This window comes from Macaca thibetana, chromosome 1, assembly GCF_024542745.1.
Source record: "Macaca thibetana thibetana isolate TM-01 chromosome 1, ASM2454274v1, whole genome shotgun sequence".
In the NCBI taxonomy this organism is placed as follows: Eukaryota; Metazoa; Chordata; class Mammalia; order Primates; family Cercopithecidae; genus Macaca; species Macaca thibetana.
In genome coordinates this window covers 209,130,210-209,149,782 of record NC_065578.1, presented here as the reverse complement: position 1 = coordinate 209,149,782, position 19,573 = coordinate 209,130,210, and the positions used below count along the sequence as shown (strand labels likewise).

At 35.9% G+C, this 19,573-nt stretch overlaps 1 protein-coding gene across 8 annotated transcripts in view; it reads right to left on the bottom strand.

The window, feature by feature from the left end:
- The window catches only part of RYR2 (ryanodine receptor 2), a 795,071-nt gene that overhangs the window by 132,913 nt on the left and 642,585 nt on the right, over nt 1–19,573 (bottom strand). For all 8 annotated transcript variants that reach the window (XM_050770606.1, XM_050770614.1, XM_050770624.1 and 5 more), the window contains 4 exons: nt 17,004–17,053; nt 5,337–5,397; nt 3,888–4,126; nt 2,204–2,285 (listed from right to left, as the gene is read on the bottom strand). In XM_050770606.1, coding sequence (XP_050626563.1) covers nt 2,204–2,285; nt 3,888–4,126; nt 5,337–5,397; nt 17,004–17,053 — 432 coding nt within the window. The remainder of the gene's footprint in view (nt 1–2,203; nt 2,286–3,887; nt 4,127–5,336; nt 5,398–17,003; nt 17,054–19,573) is intronic.

Here is a 19,573-nt window from a genome sequence, read left to right as displayed (position 1 = left end):
ACCCAAGAGAAATAAAATTCAGATATATTTCTAGCAAATTCCCTTCTTATCTCAGAGATAATTGTTCCAGACATTCTCTGCTTTCCTCGAGCTTTCCACATGTCTTTTCTCAGTCATTGTCTGGCTTAGGACTCAAGTCATTCTTCATTGAGGAAATAGAAGCTACCAGACACAGACCTACCTGATATAGCTTCTACCTATTTTCTGTTGCATAGAGAAAAGTTATAAGCTTCGAAAGTCGCCTTCTAAAAGATACATTCTTGACTACCTTGTTCTGTAAATTGTCTGATTATTCATAGGACAAACTATCCCTCGCCACTATAATATTTATCAGTTTGCTTGTCTGTTTTGGTTTGGTTTCCTCCACCAGAAATAAAACCTATGAGAGTAGAGAAGTATCTTGTTTATTTCTGTATCCCAGCATCTGGCATTTAATAAATATTTAGGACACAAACAATAGGATTAAAAAGTTAAATATAAGGAACTGGAAGCATGTAAAGTCTAGGAGAATAAATGTTTGAAATTCTAACTGCTAAATGTGTAGTCTAAATTTATCGGAATCATAAAACTAAGGGGAAGAAACATACATGAAATAACTGATAGATTTGATTATGTCAAAATTACATAAAATTTGATTATATAAAAATTCAACATTACCATGTCATAAAATGCTATCTGCATACAGTTTTAATATATAAACACTATAAAGGTAAAAAAAATGCTAAAACTCACAAAAACAGGAGAAACAATAGGCAAGAGGTTAATCATTTCAATAAACAAAAGCATTATTACAAATCAGCATGACGATACATTAATAGAAAAATAGATGCAAGATGAGAAAAGCTAATTCATAAAGTAAAGAAACACAAATGGCAAGGTAAACATGAAAAAAATAGCAAGTAGATAGTAATCAGGAAAGTGCATTTGAAAATATAAATAGGAATCCTATATTTTAATGATCACATACACAAGCATGAAAAAGAAAAAAAGATAATCTGAGTAAGGAACAAGTGAGGAAGTTAGCATTCACTTCTAAAACTCGAGAATGTAAATGGAATCAATTTTCTGAAAACATAGTGAAATGAGTACTGTAATCCTGTAATACAGGCATACCCTTTTATCTACAATTCCAAATTCTGAGAATATAGCTAAGGGAAATAAGTATAAAAATACAATGGAATCTAGGAACATAGATCTAGCATTATACATATATTAGTGAAAAACAGAAAACAGCCAACATGTCAAAAATAAAGTCACATATCAATAAATTATACTTAATATCGTTCATAACCATAAAATAATATGAAAAATTGAGTTTACTTAAGATGAAGGTAAAAAATCTAAAATGTTCAGAGTAAACTCAATTATGTTTCTCCATTGATCTCATTTTCTATTTTTATGTACAACTGTCATCCTATTTTAATTACTGTAGCTTTATAGGTTTTAATATTTGGTAGCCCAAATGAGTACCTGTTCATTACTCTTTTATTCCCCTGCAAATTCTATTGGCTAGTCTCATGGGTTTATTCTTTGAAATAAACTTTTGAATGATTTTGTGAAGTTGGATAAAAAGCAAATTTCTGTTTGAAATTGTATTATAATTACAGATTAATTTGGAGAGACCTTATATGTATTCATAATTAAATCTTCTATCAGAAAATGTTTTTATTTATTCTGGCTTTTTAAAAAAACGTCCCTGTTTTTCTTCTCTGGTTCACAGAAATTTCTTACTAAAGTTATCAGTGATCTCTTTATTTTAAATTTACCGGGGATACCTTTTCTTATGTTACCTATTCACATCATTTAACACTGCAAATCACTCCGTCCTGAAACTTGAGAACATGAGAAAATAAAACTAAGTTTAATAACTGCTCATATTCATGTTTACTTTGAATTTCTGATATATAATGAGAAACTGTACTAGCAGGTGCTTTCATAAGACTCAAACACTCTAAGTTGAAACTTCATATTAAGTATAGTCTTTACCATTAGTGTTTTACTTTCTTTTTATAACTCCATTGTCCTCTATTATATCAATTCTTATTTTGTTTAAAGATTGTCTAATTACTTCCAAGGAATTTCATAGGTCAATCCAGTTTAGTTTATAACCTGGAAACAGGTTATGAAATGAAGAGTCTTGAAATAAATAGTTATAAAACTTGAAGCAGCAATTAATACAAAATTAAACTTTAAAAATTCTTACCTCTCCACATAAATACTCTTGCTGGTTCCCAAAGCATATAAGCTAGTCAGAATTCTATAACAAGACACCTGGACATCTTCCACTAAGGAAAAAGAGAATCTCACTTGAAAGAAAAACCCACTTGTTTATACATTGTCCTGAGAAAGTTTAAGCTATATATTATTAAGTTTAGGCTATATACTATTCATCCATAAAAAACAATGAAATCATGTCTTTTGCAGCAACATGGATGGAACTGGGGGTTGTTATCTTAAGTGAAACAAGCCAGGCACATAAAGTCAAATATCACATTCCTCACTTATAAGTGGGTACTAAACCATGTGTACACATGGACATAGAGAGGAGAATAATAGACAAGACTCAGAAGAGTGAGGGGGCACCCCCCCCCCCCCCCCCCCCCCCCCCCCCCCCCCCCCCCCCCCCCCCCCCCCCCCCCCCCCCCCGGAGGGGGTGGATGATGAGAAATTACTTAATGGGCACAACGTTCATTATTTGGGTGATGGATACCCTAAAAGTCCAGACAACTGTCCTTGTAACCCATACATTTATACAAATAAAAATAACTGAACAAAAGGCACATCTAAGCATGCTTTTTTTTTTTTTTTTTTTGAGAGAGAGAGAGAGTCTTGCTCTGTCACCCAGGCTGGAGTGCAGTGGCAATATTGGCTCACTGCAACCTCCACCTCCTGGGTTCAAGTGATTCTCTTGTCTCAGCCTCCCGAGTAGCTGGGATTACAGGTGCGCACCATCATGCCCAGCTAAGTTTGTGTTTTTAGTAGAGACAGGGTTTTGCCATATTGGCCAGGCTGGTCTCGAACTCCTGACCTCAGGTGATCCACCCACCTCAGCCTCCCAAAGTGCTGGGAATACAGGCATGAGCCACTGCGCCCAGACTAAGCATGCTTTCTTAAAACAAAATTTAAAATAAACATTCTGCCACTGGTAGTTGTGGCATCCACTAAGTAACAGCAGTTTTTGCACAGATGTGCCCATCAACTGAGGAATGTAAAATGCATGAGTCTGAGTTGGTGATGCTGCTCAACAAAGGCTCATGTCCTGAGCAGGACAGTGGGGAGTTGAAGCAGCTCATGTGCTATTTTTTCCACATAATCTTGGGCATTCTGTGTATATTTTTATTAACTACCAAATGCCAGCCCCAAACAGAGGATTAAAGCTTCCCTAAAAACTGTCAGAAACCTCTAAACAGGATACTGAGACATTCTAAAAGAACAATTATTTAAACACAGACTTTGTCAATTACTTAGACACAGTCTTCACATTACTATGTTGCCAAGCTTGGAGAAACAATCTGCACTGACTCAGAAATAATTTGAAAACATTTAATGTTGCATGTTATATGGTCCAACTGCATTAAAACATTTACGTGAAAAGAGGCAAAATGTGGAAATAGTGATAGTTTGGAAACTTTACTTCAACAATGTGGAAGTTATTTTCTATAACCAGTACCTTACTGGTCTTCTCTGTGGGTGCATGTAATTCAGAGATCTATTTCTGTAAGAATGCTGTCTATCGCTCAAATGTCAACCTATAACATTTTGCAATAAAAAAGGCATTTTAACATGGAAACTGTTTTCGTAATCCAGATGTGGCTATTACTGTTTTTGATTGTACTAGAGGGTATTTTGATTTTTTTAAAAAAACTCCAAGATATAAATTTACATACATATGAGGTCTTCTCCGAACTGATGCTGGCCAATATGTTCAAATAATGACGACAGCATTGGAAGCAGGGCCACTGTGGTGTAATTGATAATCTGAGTAACCCCTTTGGGCTGGTTTCGGGTGTGAGTGAACTGGCCCTGCTTGAGGTTTTCCATGGTCTTCTCCAGATCCTCTGCGGCATTGTCCAGAAAAGCTCTGAGTGCACTTTTAACACTCTCCAGGCCAGTCTTCATCACTGTCCTAGAAAGTAAATAAAGGAGGACTCGTATCTTCCAACAGGAACAAATGAAATATAAATGAAATGTGGTTCTCCTATGATGTTTATTTCTCCATTACTCTACCCACCTGGTAACTAACTTTTAAAATCAACTCTAAAACAAGTTTTTTCAATAACTTGAAGTTACAGCAGCACTGCTCTGTAAATTATCTTTTCCAAATACCTTCATAGTCAATTTATGAAAACCTTGCTGCAAAAGTCTGTGCTAACGCTGTATGTTTGTCATTAATGGCCTCCAATTTAACAAAACACAGTTTCTGAGTGAGTATAGTTAATCCCAAATCCAACAAAACGGAATGTTTCCTGAGGCGATGGGTAGAAGAAAAAAACATTTCATGCCAGCTAAACCAACTCAACAAATGATACAGAATGTTTGTGTTTTAAGGTGTAGCAATCAAGTCTTTTCTAAAGAAGCCGCTGAAGGCTGAACTTCATACCCTAATGCCACAATTTCTAGTAGGAAGTGAGGGTCTGTAATGGTGTCTCCTTTTTGCATTTATTATAGAAAAGATCTTAAATGAAATCTTAAACACAGGAATGGATAATCAAAGAGTATTGTGGAATGTTCTCTTTAGGAGACATTTATAAACTTTTATTTAGATTTATCCTAGATATAAACTAAATGTATGGCTTAAAGCCTGAATCAATCGCGCTAAATGAATTGATTTTATATTTGGTCAACATGCTAGATTTCTGGTCAAGTTGACAGGGCAGAGTAGAAAGCACACAGATGGGAATTTGTCTGCCTACACACTTAGTATGCAATCTTAAACATCACTTTATTCATCTGTAAAATGAGAATAAAACTCTGTTTCCTAAAAAGCCAAATGTTATTATGAATGTTAAGCACAAATATCATGCCTGGTAGCTAATAAGATCTCCAGAATTGTCAGATTACCATTTTTTTCCTGCATGATATATTACCAATTCAACCCTCCTTTATGGTCCTAGCTGCTACAGAAATTACTTGAGATTAAATAATAATCTATATATGATCATAAAAATAAGCTGCCATTGTATTAATTTTGAAAAGTTTTTCTTTTCACCTACACTAAAGACTTCATTACAAATCCAAAGAATGAAATCAAGACTCTGGGTCCTTCTTAACATTCTTAAATATATGCATGTATCATTATTATAGTAATTTATTTAAGTAAAAATGTATCCATTTACCTTGCATCCAAAGTCTGACCCAAAATATGAAGACAGTTGACAATTGATGTTGCATCATTGCCTGAAGAGGAAACAAAATGCCGTATAAATTGCCCTGAGAATTTCTCAATGTTCTTCTTTTCTACCAATATTTGTGCTAGAAAAATTAGTCAATGACACAACTCAACAGCAATAACTTAATTTAAAAGATTTTGTAATAATCAAGTTTGAAATCATGCAGTTTTTCTGCTTAAAAGTGGTTATGCAAATGTAAGTAGAAAAGCAATAAAGCATGTCTCATCAAATAGCTGACATGCCCAAGAAGCATTCAAAAGCATTGCACCAGGCTAAAAGAGTTTTAACCGAGGTTTTCAATAACCCTCTCTGCCTCCCATCTCACTGGATTTTTCAGTCTTATTGGTTACAAACTTTTAAAGTCAGCTCATATCCTTTATGAAATGAGGTGGGCTTAAAGTTTAAAATTTTTAATTCCATTTTAATTGCACCAAGTATTTCTGCTTTCTTATTTTATTCCACTGCATTAAGATGAATTAACTTGCCTGAATTCAATTGCATGAAGGTAAATTAATTTCCTTGAATGTTATTGGTCTTTGGCAAAAACCAAAAAGCACCAAACCATCATGTAAAAAAAAAAAAAAATCAGAGGCTAAAGAAGTTAAATAATACTCCTATGAGATTTTGAGATGGTAGTAACTCCTCTTGAAAGTAATATAAAATTAACTCATTTTGATTGGCATATTTTACCAGGAAGTACAGAAATGTGAGTGATAAAAGCATTACATACACTTTTCTTTGTAATGGTGATATAGAAAGCAAATAAAATGATGAATTCAAGGTAACAAAATAATTTGACCACTTACAATACAGTTTGACATGATCAGTTCCTCATTTTACACACACACACACACACACACACACACACACACACAATCATCTCCTGGGTGTTGAGATTGACAAATATTATTTGAATATTTGAATGTAAGTTTTTGTAATACTGGTATATGTTATATTATTTATACAAAAAAGTAACCTAAAATGAATGACCTAGGTACACACTGAAATTAACAATTGTATTAGAACATAGGCAAACCAGTTTAGTGATATGATACAAATAAGAAAAAATAAGCTATTTATTACTGAGATTCTGAGTTTTTATAAAAATATTCCCTCATCTTGTGCTTCAAGTCTCAGAATTCCTGGTAATAATGAAGACAAAATGAGCAGAAAGGTAGGATTTGTTATTTCCCTGTCCATTGGTAGATGCCAGCTCTGGGCCTTCTCCTGGAACCCTTAGATGTATTCGTTTGATGATTAATTCATTTAACAAATAAAGATTAAAACCAGGCACTCTCAAATTTCCAGTAATAAACAAAATAGTCCTCGTGGTACTAGCATTTTAAAGGGGGATATAGATAATGAATCAGTAAGCAAACAACAACAACAACAACAAAATATTTAGCAAAATATCAGCATATAACACAATAGCAGGCCACAGTGAAATACATGTATAAAATATATTTGTTATATATAAAAATAGATTATATAAATATATAATATATAACATATAATATATAAGTACATAAATAAATTATATATAACATATATATTATATATAAATATAAAATATAAAGTACATACATATACATATAGGTGGGAGATGTCAGGTTCTAGACATCTATAGTACAATATAAAATATAAAGGACAATATAAAATATAAAGTACATTACATATTTGTTACAAATATATATATTCCAAATATATATATATTTGTTCCATATATATATATTTGTTCCATTTATATATATTTTTGTTCCATATATATATATATTTGTTCCATATATATATAAAATATCAGAAACTGGGTAGAATAACAGGGAAAGAGGTCACGAGTCCTTCCTGGAGGCAGCATTTGAGCAGAGGTTGGAATGACATGAAGAAACAAACCATCCATGTATCTGAGAAGGAGACCCAGGTACAGGGAAGAGCACATGCAAAGGCTCTGAGGCAAAAATGAACCTGGTGTTCCAAGCAAGGAGGGTCAAGTGGCTAAGGTGGTCAGAGCAAGAGGAAAGAAGCAGAGTATGAGGTGGGAGATGTCAGGTTCTAGAGCTTCATTAGAGCGAGCCCTTGGATTTTCAGTGCAGTAGGAAGACATTCTTAGGTTCTGAGCAGGATGGGATATGATATGATTTCTATTTTCAAAGAATTCCCTATGTGGGAAATTCTGGCAGAGCAAGAGTGGAAGACAATTAGGGACCTACTGCAGGAACGGAATCAGTTCACTGATGATGGTGAATTCAGAATAGGATATCAGTGGTGAAGAACTTGAGAATATATATTTGAAGGATTTACTTACGGATTGAATGTGAGGTGAGTGGGAAAGCAGTCAAGAATAACTCTAAGGTTTTCTGCCTAAGTAACTGGGTGAAAGGTGGCACCATTGAATGGTATACACAGGAAGAGGCAGACTGTGGGAGGAAAGGGATGGGTGGGGCGGGGGCGGTCCTAACCCTTGCTTTGCGCATATTAAGTGTGATGGGCCTATTAGTAATTCGGGTAAAGATGTAGAATAGGCAATTGATTAAAAGAAAAAAAAAAGTCTTCAGTGCAGGTAAGAGATCTAAGCCAGAGCTATACACTTGGGCATTGTAAACATACATTTAATTCTAAACATCATGGGTCTAAATGAAACCAGCCAGCACGAATATAAGTATAGAAGAAAAAAGGCCCAGGGCCTCCAGTGTTTGGAGGCAGAGAAGATAAGAAAGATGCAGTACAGACGATGGGAAAGAGAAGGCCCATGAGGAAGAAGAGATCCAGTGCAATGTGTATGGGTCCTGTGCCACTATTAATCAACCCCAAATCAGAGAGGCAGGTCCTTCACTTTTCCTAAAACACCCAGTTGTCTGTCCCTTCCAATCTGCTGTCTGTCATTATAGATTGGCAGTGTTTGTACTTGGTACTGAGTTTTCCTGTGCCCTTTCCCATAAGGGGTGGCCGGGGCTCTTTTAAACTTCTATTAATATAAGCTTGAGAGGCGCGGTGGCTCACGCCTGTAATACTTTGGGAGGCCGAGGCGGGCGGATCACAAGGTCAGGAGATCGAGACCACGGTTCTCTACTAAAAATACAAAAAATGTGGCGGGCGCCTGTGCTACTCGGGAGGCTGGGGCAGGAGAATGGCGTCGGAGCTCAGTGAGCCAGGATCGCGCCACTGCACTCCAGCTTGGGCGACAGAGCGAGACTCCGTCTCAAAAAAAAAAAAAAAAAAAAAAAAAAAAAAAATATATATATATATATATAAGCTTGAGAGGCTGGGATTTTTGTTTGCTTTGCTCTCTGCACCTAGAATAGTGTGTGACATACAGCAGGGCCTTAAGATACTTGTGGACTGGCTTTGGGATGTAAGAAGAGTAGGAAACAGCACCAATAGCCAGACAAATTCTGTGGGTTGAATGAAACTGTGTATTGGGAATATGAAATTTCTGTGATGCTAAAGGAATAAACTATAAACTCCACACATTTTTACATTTTGGTAGGCTCCTTTTAGATGCAGTACAACTTTAAATAGAAATACCTCTATGTGAAAATGGGAAAGGGACTCTAAGAATGTAGAAAAAGTAGAGTCTTCAATATTTTAATTTGTAGACCAGGCAAAAGCGTCAATCCCATTAGCATATGTAAGAAGCCTAAAATAATGAGTAGTCTTGAAGAGGTAAAGCATGTGGTAAGGCTTTTCAATAAAATAACGACTGAAATATTGTCCTTCTTAAAGCTATCCAGATCACCATAATCAGAAATGTCAATCATGGTACCAAGGAAGAACAGGGAGGGCCAGTAGAGTTTTCTAAGATGATAAAACTTTAAGGTGGCAACAAGACTTTTATGTACTTAAGTTTACATAATTGCTTCATTGCTCTGGGTGGTGTAAAAACCAAAAGATTGATAACTTTGCAACTCACAGTATTCCAAGGACCCAGCTATTTCCCTTGTCCTCAGATACACACCTCTCATCACCTCTAAGCACTTAGGGAAACACTGACAGATTGCCTCTTTGTCCTTAAGATTGTGCATTTATATCAGTGCATTAAGGTGTATGTAAAAATAAAAAGTACATAATTAAAATAACAACTTACACCTGAGTCTAATAACAATGGAGACAACATTGGGTTTTAAAAAACATTATGAGAACTCTCATATATGACTCTCTAAATAATAAAAACAACAAATTACATAATATAAATATAAATAATTTTTGCATATTAATCCCACATTGTTTTTTAAAATAAAGTTTCTATAACTCAGGAATTCTCAGTGTTAAATTTGACATATATGGCAGTTCTGTCTTATAATCTGATAAACTGAGAATTCAGAGAATGTTGACTTCTCTCTCTTCTGGAAACAGTGATAGCAGTCATTCTACTTTTTATTTTTCTCTACTTTTCTAATATTACATTCTTTTCTCCGAAGAAATGATCAATCTTGGCAGAACTTTATTAATAATGTGAAATACCACTATGCCAGAACTTATAAATTTCTCTCACAATTATAAGAGAATAGAGAGAAATTGAAGAGTGTCAATGACTTTGTTATTTCTAAAGCCTGTGATATTGAACAGAGTAAAATTATTGGTTCCCTAATTTGGTGAGGAGTTTCAGTCAAACTGAGGATACATTTTGAATAACTACATAGTCTACTCATTTTTCAAAGCCAGGAAATTGTCCTATAGTGCTATGTTCAACTGAAAGAATTATCTGTATCACTCTAATACTATGTTGCTCTAATACTATGTATACTTTATTACTTTCATTATAGGCATCTAATTGCAATATTTCTGAACTTCTCTAAAAAGTAGGATTTTTTACAGTATACATAATAAGTTAAATCTAGGGAAGAGTTGTTCTTGCCATGCATATTGTCATAGTCCTACAGAATTTTTAAATTAGAGAAACATCTCAGTGATTCTCCAGTTACAAAGAACAAGGATAAGAAAATAGTTACACAATGTGCATGATTGGACTATTACATTCTCAACTTAATGGCACACTGAATCCTCAAATAGGCTTCTATCCCAGTGATTCCGAGTACTTTAAGTAATTTTTCTTTTATTGTATGTGTCCTACCAAACACAAGTACAATCTGAGCCTTGTTAGAGATAATACAAACATATTAATTTTCTAATATAATAACTTCTGAGAGAAGACAGCAATCATCATATAAATACATCAGTGTTTTTTGGAGAGATATTAGAAGTATCAACATGAACTTAATCTACTAATTTATTGATTAGGGAGAAATAAGAGTTGATAGAATCCATTCTATTACTTTACTTAGTATCTACTTTTAAAACTCTCCCAAACATAACATTAAGATTTAGGCACTGGTATAAGTTAGGCATACTCACCTAGAAAAAAACTGAATATTTTAACAACAGCTACTGCTTCATGTTAAACACATAATAATATTTATCTTGATTAATACTCCTGTAGCTAATATTGGAGTTGCATTAATGATGTTATATATCGGGTTCTAGGTCAACCCAGAAGTGTTGCAATACTATGCTCCTTGTATTACAAAATGCTGGCTTTTTGTAATAACATCAGATATTCCCAGATGTACCTATGTCATTAATTCAGAAATTCTCCACTAACTCTGAGGACTGTCCAGGTCATTCAATGTCTCACGAGGATGTTAAAAAGGCACCAGAAAACTGGAAATAAACTGGCCTATAAGTGATAAATATTTTGTGCCAGCCTTTTCAAATAGTTCCTGGAACTGAAAGGATCATTGTTGGTTGAGTTTCATGATCTTATTATTTTAAGGGTCATTAATTATGTGTTATTTTCTTTTCACTGTAAGTGGCCTAAGTACTTCCATGGACCTCTTAAGGAATAAGAGAAAAAAACAAAAACAAAACATGATTCTCACCAATTGTAGGATAATTAGGTACCACATTTTTCTTAATAATCTCTTAAGCAAAATAAACAAAGAAAGCTGTGTCATTTGTGAATGTAAGAAAATTTCCAAGTTCTTAGCACTTATCTCATAATAAGTGTCTGCATACTTATCTATCTTCTCTATTAGACTGTAGGCTTCTGGAAGGCCGGATCTGGTTGGCTTATTCATTCATTCATTCATTCATTCATTCATTCATTCATCATATATTCCTAAAATATCCACTGTGTGCCAGACTCCCTGCCAGGCACTGAGAATGCAACAGTAAGACCTCACAGAGCTGAGAGCTTTTGCGAGTGAGACGTTAATCCGGTAAGCACACCATCCGTGATATGGAGGAAAAGTACACGGCACCGGAGACTGTTATAACAGCAGAAGGGAGTACTACCAGGGAGGTCAGGGAAGCCTTTCCTGAGAGAGTAATATTTGGATTGAAGTTTGAAGGATGGATAGTTTGTTATGAGTGTGAAGGATTGAGGATATGAGTGTGATGTGTGAGGGTCCTTTAGTCAGGCGATAATTACAGCATGTGCAAAAACCCTGGGCAGAAAGGAATGTAACACATTCAAGAGGCAGAGAGAAGGCCAAGGAAGCTGAAGCAGCATAGAGAGCAGGAGAGACTAGGCTGGGACATGAGGATGGAGTGGCCCATGGGGAATGGAGGGTGATACACTAACGTGGCTAGGTTAAGAAATGTGCTTTCTATCCTAAAGGCACGGGAAGCCACTGAATATGCAGGAGTGTGATCAGAGAAGCGTGTTATGAGAAGATTCGATAAGATCATCGTGGAACACGGTTGAGAGAGGCAGGAGGGGACTCAGAGAGAATGGTCAGTATGCTCCTGCAATAGTACAAGTGAAAGATGTTTGCATATTGTCTGGGTTCCGGAGTGGAAAGAGAAATAAATCTTCATTTTCCTATCCTCACATCTTGAGTGAATGCCTTTCACATGGCAGACATACAATACATGTTTATTGAATGAATGCATAAAATGAATATCATTAAGGCATTCGATTTATTTTCACAGGTAAAAAGAAAGCTGTTAAGGAGTGCTGATAAGCACTGCCTGTGCCGCCCTCACTATGACTGTTGGACTCTTAGTTATCAGATGCTGCTTCCTCTAAAAATGATTGAAAGATTCTAACAGACTGTAATAGAAGGGCTGATGTATCCTCTAACTGCCTTGAAAATAGTAATCAGAATTTCTAGGTAGCAAAAGTCAGGGGAAACTCTGGGAATAAAAGCACTATTTCTTTAGTCAACATTGGGTCCTTGAAAATGGCCAATGATAAGGATATCAGTTGTCAACCTGCCTATGTCCTATTTATGTCCTACCTGGATTTCCAAAATTCGTTATGTGCAGCAACTTACAATCACTACCAAGCTTTTCAGAATTCAAACAGGGAAGTCTATATTTAAACAAGATGCTATTTTCTTTCTTTTTCATTCCATAAATTATTCTAACTGATTCATCAGAATTCTGTGGGTAATATGGCTTGTCTTCCTTTTTAAAAACCTTAATTTTTTAAACATAAAATAAAATGGTTCAAATGCCTCAAAAATAATAGATGAGGCATAAAAACACTATTATCTTAATTCCTGAATAGTGTCCCTCAATGCAGAAGAAATATTTTAAAGTAGATAACAGATAAACAAAAAATATAAAAGCCCAAGTTTTAAGAATCCTCATTTCATATGTCAGAAAAATATTTCAACCACAGGTGAGGTTTGGAGATATAATTACAATATGGCAGCCAACCTAGAATAAATATTTCATTACCCATCAAACTCTGCTCACCCAATTACTACCACTAGAACAAGTATTTTGCTCTTCATTTATTTTAATGCTCCTGTCTTGTCTCCAGTTTCTGACATATTCAAGGTTAACGTGTATCTTTCTACATCCTTACCTTCACTGATCATCACAAAACTCAAGTATTTTCTTGTTAACCTCAACTTTCAATTCTGTCTTAATTTACTCTTAGGTTTAGGTCACGAAAAAATCTTTAAATCAAGATAGTACAGGAAATACAAGATAGCACTGGGAATATGTGAAGCTTAAATGCTTAAGACTTAAAGATTCGGCCGGCGTGGTGGCTCACGCTTGTAATCCCATTGATAATCAATGTATTTCCTGCCAGAATGCAAGAAAATGATAAAGGTAGAGTGAAAAAAATAGATTAATATGACCATATTCAAACAAGTACTGCATATATGCTACTGGATCTCTCTGTTTGGAAAAATCCACATTGGCATAGCCGATAAATCAAAAAGTAAATAGTTGAGTTATAACACTTCTGATTCATTCTGGAAACGGGTGGATTTTAAAGGCTTTACTGTGTTTATTTTTGTGTGTGTGGTATGCAGTGTTGGCTCACTGCAACCTCTGCCCCCCAGGCTCAAGTGATCCTCCCACCCTAGCCTCCTGAGTAGCTGGGACCAAAGGTGTGTGCCACTACACATGGCTAATTTTTTGTATTCTTAGTTGAGATGGGGTCTCACCATGTTACCCAGGCTGGTCTTGAACTCCTGAGCTCAAGCGATCTGTCCACCTTGGCTTCCTAAAGTGCTGGGATTCCAGGTGTGAGCCACTGCACCTGGCCCTGTGTGTGTATTTTAAATGGCCAAGTCTCCTAGTTTAGTATGTAATTCATGTCAATAAAGTATAATAAGCTTTAGATAAATTAACAAAATCTAATAATTATAATAATACTAGAAACACCTTATATGTGAAAACTATAAGGTTGCACTTTACATGGCACTTCAACTGAATTATTTCACACAAAATCGATCTCTAAGTTTATTAGGCATTTTAGCCCACTTTAACAATGGAAAAAATGCAGGTTCAGAGAATTTAAGCCCCTTGTGCAAATCATTCAGCTTGTTAAGTTAGAAAAATAGGACTTACAGCAAGGTTTTCTGATTCCAAGCCTGCTATTCTCTCTAGGATGTCACGTTAGCATCTACAACCCATAATATGTGAAGTTTAAATACTATACCAATACCCATAATACGTGAAGCTTAAATGCTTAAGTCTTAAAGATTTGACTGGGCATGGTGGCTCACACCTGTAATCCCAGCACTTTGGGAAGCTGAGGTGGGCAGATCACCTGAGGTCAGGAGTTTGAGACCAGCCTAGGCAACATGGTGAAATCCTGTTTCTATGAAAAATACAAAAAATTAGCCATGCGTGGTGGTGTGCGCCTGTAATCCCAGCTACTCGGGGGCTGAGGCAGGAGAATTGCTTGAACCCAGAGGCAGAGGCTGCAGTGAGCTGAGATCACACCACTGCACTCCAGCTTGGTGGGCAACAAGAGCGAAACTTCATCTCATAAAAAACAAAAAAAGACCTAAAGATTCTAATAGTTTGGCAAGTGTGTACTAGAGTATGTTTGATTAATAAAGGCTTCTTGAAATTTATATTTTTATAGGCAAATATCAAAGCAAATTTGAAATAATAACATACACTTTAATAAAACAAAAATGTGTAAAAATACTCTATGAGATGTAAAAAGAACACATACCAATTCTCCAATAATTTCCCCTTAAAAATAAAAATAATAGTATTAAAAGGCTAAGGGATGAAACCACAATGTCTAATTGAAATACTAGGACCACATGGGGAAGGAATTAATGTTAAGGTCTAGTTTTTCCCCCCTAACAAGCATGACAAACTGTATTACACATTTATCTTCAATGATCAAAATTAAATGATATATTTAACAAAAATGGAATTTCAAGAACAGCTGAAACGAATCCATAGAACAGAGTCTACAAAGAGTTCCTTTGGAGATGGTTATAATTTGAAAAATGGCACAAGGGAGGCTCCTGGGCATGTTGGAAATGTCCCATGTCTTGGCCTGAGCCATGATGAAACGGTTGTATATGCATATACATTTTCATCAAGTTGTTCTTTTTATTTGCTTGTATTAGAGACACGGTTTTGCTCTGTTTCCTAGAATAGAGTACAATGGTATGATCATAACTCACTGATGCCTCAAATTCCTGGACTCAGTGATCCTTCCATGTCAGTGTCCTGTGTAGCCAAGACTATAGGCGTGTGCCACTGCACCTGGCTAATTAATTTTTTTTTTCCTTTTTGTAGAGGCAAGGTCTTACTATGTTGCCCCAGCTGGTCTTGAACTCCTGTCCTCAAGTGATTCTCTCACCACAACATCCCAAAGTGCTGGGATACAAGCATAAGCCACCACACCTCGCCAAGATGTTCTTAGGATTTTGTACTTCATGTATGGAATACCTCAAAAAAAATTTTTTAAAGGAAATTATAGTGAGGTATAACAGGAAAAGAAAACTAAACAATAAGCAGGAAGTTAGAAATAGCACCAAAGAAAATATTATTAGGCTCATTAATAAGACCGCAAAAGGGCAGCTGATACGTATAATTAGCTAGTACTTGCTGCAGACAAATGGAGAATATTTGAATCCATTGTTATTCTGAGAAGGTTAAAGAGTATATGAAAATCCTGCCTGAATAAGCCCATGAAAATTTTTCTCTGTTGAAGAGAAGTGAAACAAAAGTCAGTGAACTAGAAATTATTCTAAAGATAACTGCCCCACTGATTTTTAAATAACTGAAATATTAATGTTAAAAACTCAGGCAATTTTAATGAAATATAAATTTTCACTACTATATTTAAGAGCATCAAATATTGGATATAATACTAGAAACCAAATATAGCAATAATCTACTATATCCAGAAACTATTATTTCTCAAAAAATGTAATGTGAAGAACTTATTTGTGCATATGTGTATATATGTATATATATACACACACACACACATATATATACACACCCATTCCTCAGTTCAACTGTGACTTTGTAGAAATGACTTAATTTTTTTAATCCTTAGCTTTTCCTGTAAAGAGAATTGAACTTATAATACCTCTAGCGATACATTCAATGTTTCATTACTAAAATCACCCCAACACTGTCTCAAAACCTAGAGAGCAAAGGGCTCACATTTTCTTTGGCAGTTTATAAAATCAGATGCAGGAAAGTGTGAAACACAAATTCCACCAGCCACTAGAGATTCTAAAGCCCCACGGCAGGGAAAATCTGCGGAAAGTGAGTGCCCACCCTGCATGGCTGTCCGGAAGCAGGTGCTCTGGAACATGGACTCCAGCTAGGTGAATTCTCAGAAACAAACAGAAACTGACTCTGGAGTGAGTGGTGCTAGAAAAGCCACTCTTGCCAAGGGAAGCTCCGAAGCTCCTTGGCTTCAGTGTCTTGACTATGACGTTCCAATGTTTGGAATGCAGAAGACATGCAAATCTGTAGTCAAGAGCATTAAAAAACATAAGTGCAGTTTAAAATTCTGATTTATAACAGCTCATTAGTTAATCTATCAGAGGTAACCAAACACAAATCCAAGGGCCTGGCTTTGTTTTGTTTTTACCCCTGAGATAAAATATGGCACAGCCTGCCATTTCCATTCATTTGCTCTTTAATAATAGCCTTTTTATTTTCAGTTATGCTTTGGACTAGTGTAAAAAAGATAAGAGTCCTCAATTTCACCATACATGATGCTATTCATGAACAACCTCGAGGACCTTATCTTGGCCTGCAACGACCATGCATGCAGCCATGCAAACATGCATCCATGCAACATAGCAGCACACAACACAGTGCAAAAACAGCAAAGAAAACCAAGTGATGGCCATGCTTGTATTTTTTCAAGGGTCTCCTTACCAAATAGTGAAATCCTATGCCTGACAAGAACTCCAAGTTTGCAGAATAGGCTGAAGACAAAAGAAAAACAAAAGAGAAAAGGGAAGGGGGAAGGGAAGGTAGAAAAGACAGGGGGAAATTAAAAAAAAAAAAAAAAGGAAGAAGAAGAAAGAAAAAAAAAAAAAAACAGCTGATATATGAGCCGGAAAAAAGCAACATGATGTCACGCAGAAAGAATCAATTCTCTGAGCAGAATGTGGAGTAAAGGTATTAAAGAAAGAGTCTTTGAGTGCATATCTTTAACAAACATGGTTAAAAAAGCACATATTATAAGAAACCAAAAAAAATTGAAAGCAAAGCTAATTAATATAAAAGCAATCTATATGAACCCCATAAGGATATAACTACTGAAAAACCACAAGGAAAAAATTTGGTTTTATCTGCCCAGATGTACCACTGAAACTCTGGATTTAAAAAATATGTATATATACATATATATATTTTTTTACATTATTTTACAACAGAAGTATGGTGCTTTGGGCATACAATGTTATTTTAAGTTTTAATATGTTTCATTATTTGAAATCTCCTTCTTCCCCAACCTTGATCACACTCCTTACATAAGCATCCAGTGAATTTGAATACAGTAAAGTAGGAACCGAATTTGAGCAACTGATAATCACTCAGAGGAAAGCATTACAGATGTGATAACTTAAAGTCTCTGGATACCAACAAGTTCAGTATATTTCTTATCTGCTCCAGAGAAGGTTCCTGTGTCTTTGAGTCCTTCATGGCAATTAGCAATGAGCCAGTCCAAATAATGGCTGCCCATATTCAGCATTCAGCCTGACAATGCTGGTATCCACTCTCAGATCAGACCCTTGAACCTGGGAGATCCCTGCTATTTGTCCTTTCTTTTCACTGAGCCTCAGCTGGGTGGGATCCTCACAGGTCCTTATTTTGAGAAATACCCTTCACTCATTTCCATGCTATACTCCTATCTACTCATCCCTCAAAACTCAGCTCAGTTTATTCTTAGAATAAATTCATTCAACTAAATAAACTCAATAAAATAAGGATGTCAGCATTCTGACATCCAGCCCTCCTGTACGGCTCCCAACCTAGGCTGCAAGAGGTCCATACCCAGATGCTCTCAGGGGCCATTTGCAAATCTCTACCAATACAAGTGACATTTTTTTCACATCTACTCACACTCTTCTCAGCTCTCAGATTGCACAGGCTCTACCCAGCCAGCACCTACCCAAAAATATCTAACCTTGAAGATCCATTTGTAGAGTACCACCCACACTCAGCTTGATTTTTCCCAATAATGAGAACAGCTAAGTCCTCCCTGACCATGTTCTCTTGCAAAACTCGGCATTAACAGCTGTGATCAAATGTACAGCTCCCCAGGACTAGGGATAGAGACCAGCCATGGAATACCATGAAAGTGGCTGATCAGTGGCAGGATGGGAAGAGAGGGAAGCAGAGAAGGTAACATTTGTGAGGTTGACCTCTTTTACAGTAAGTTTTGGCCATCACCCCTCACTTCTGTAGCAATGTGGATTCGTGTATTGGTGAAAATTATGTAGGCTATTTTGCAGCTTTTCCAAGAAAATGTTCACCTACAAATGTCTGAGTGAATCTGAGGTTTTGGGGAATTTCTTATCAGAACAAAACATTTTTAAAACAATGATCTATTCAAGCGGCTACTAGACATAAGATTAGACCTGAGGCCCTTGACCTGCATGATTTATCTTTGTGCTATAATTTTAAGACAATAAAACAGGAGAAACTTTGTCCACGTGCCCTTATCTACTGAGCTTTATGACTGACAGCTGTGCATGCTAACTCAGCGAGGGTCTTTTTTTCTAAAGCGAATAATTCAGTTTGGAACGGTATATAAGAGACTGTTTCTACTGAGCTTTACGGCTGACAGCTGTGCGTGCTAACTCAGCCGGGGTCTGCCTTTTTCTAAAGAGAATAATTCAGTTTAGAATATTCTTTGGATCCCTGTATTCAGATCTATTTTAAGGCATGTATTTTACCTATTCCTCTCTAGTATCCAGAGTGAAATATTCTGAGATATTCTTGATGATCCAGAATTTATAATGCTAGGATTAGGTTTCACCCAATTAATCCAAACCTAGGATGTTTTGCTATCATGGCAGACTGCTCTATGTTTCATTTATCAAATTATATGGAATGCCTGAACATCTGTCAGAGAAAAATGACTTGACGATCTCTGCTGATTCCTCACCACATGTGCCACCAGAGAGAAATACAGATATAGAAGACAAGGTCCTCAAAGAGGGCACATCAGAACTCTTTCCCTTCCTGCGCAATCCACTTTTAGGGCATGGTATTCATAGAAACTATAAGGATTAATTATTATAAGCTTTGCCTATACTTTCTCTAAAAAATATTTTCTATCATACTGTTGTCCCCTTTCTCTGCTTCCCCTCATTACCAACATTCTCCAGAATTTATAAGACATCCACTTCTTCAGCATTTACTCATTGTCTTGTACCAAAACACTCCTTTGCAGCTCACCAATGCCCCTAATCAGCAAAGATAGTAACCCTTTGTTT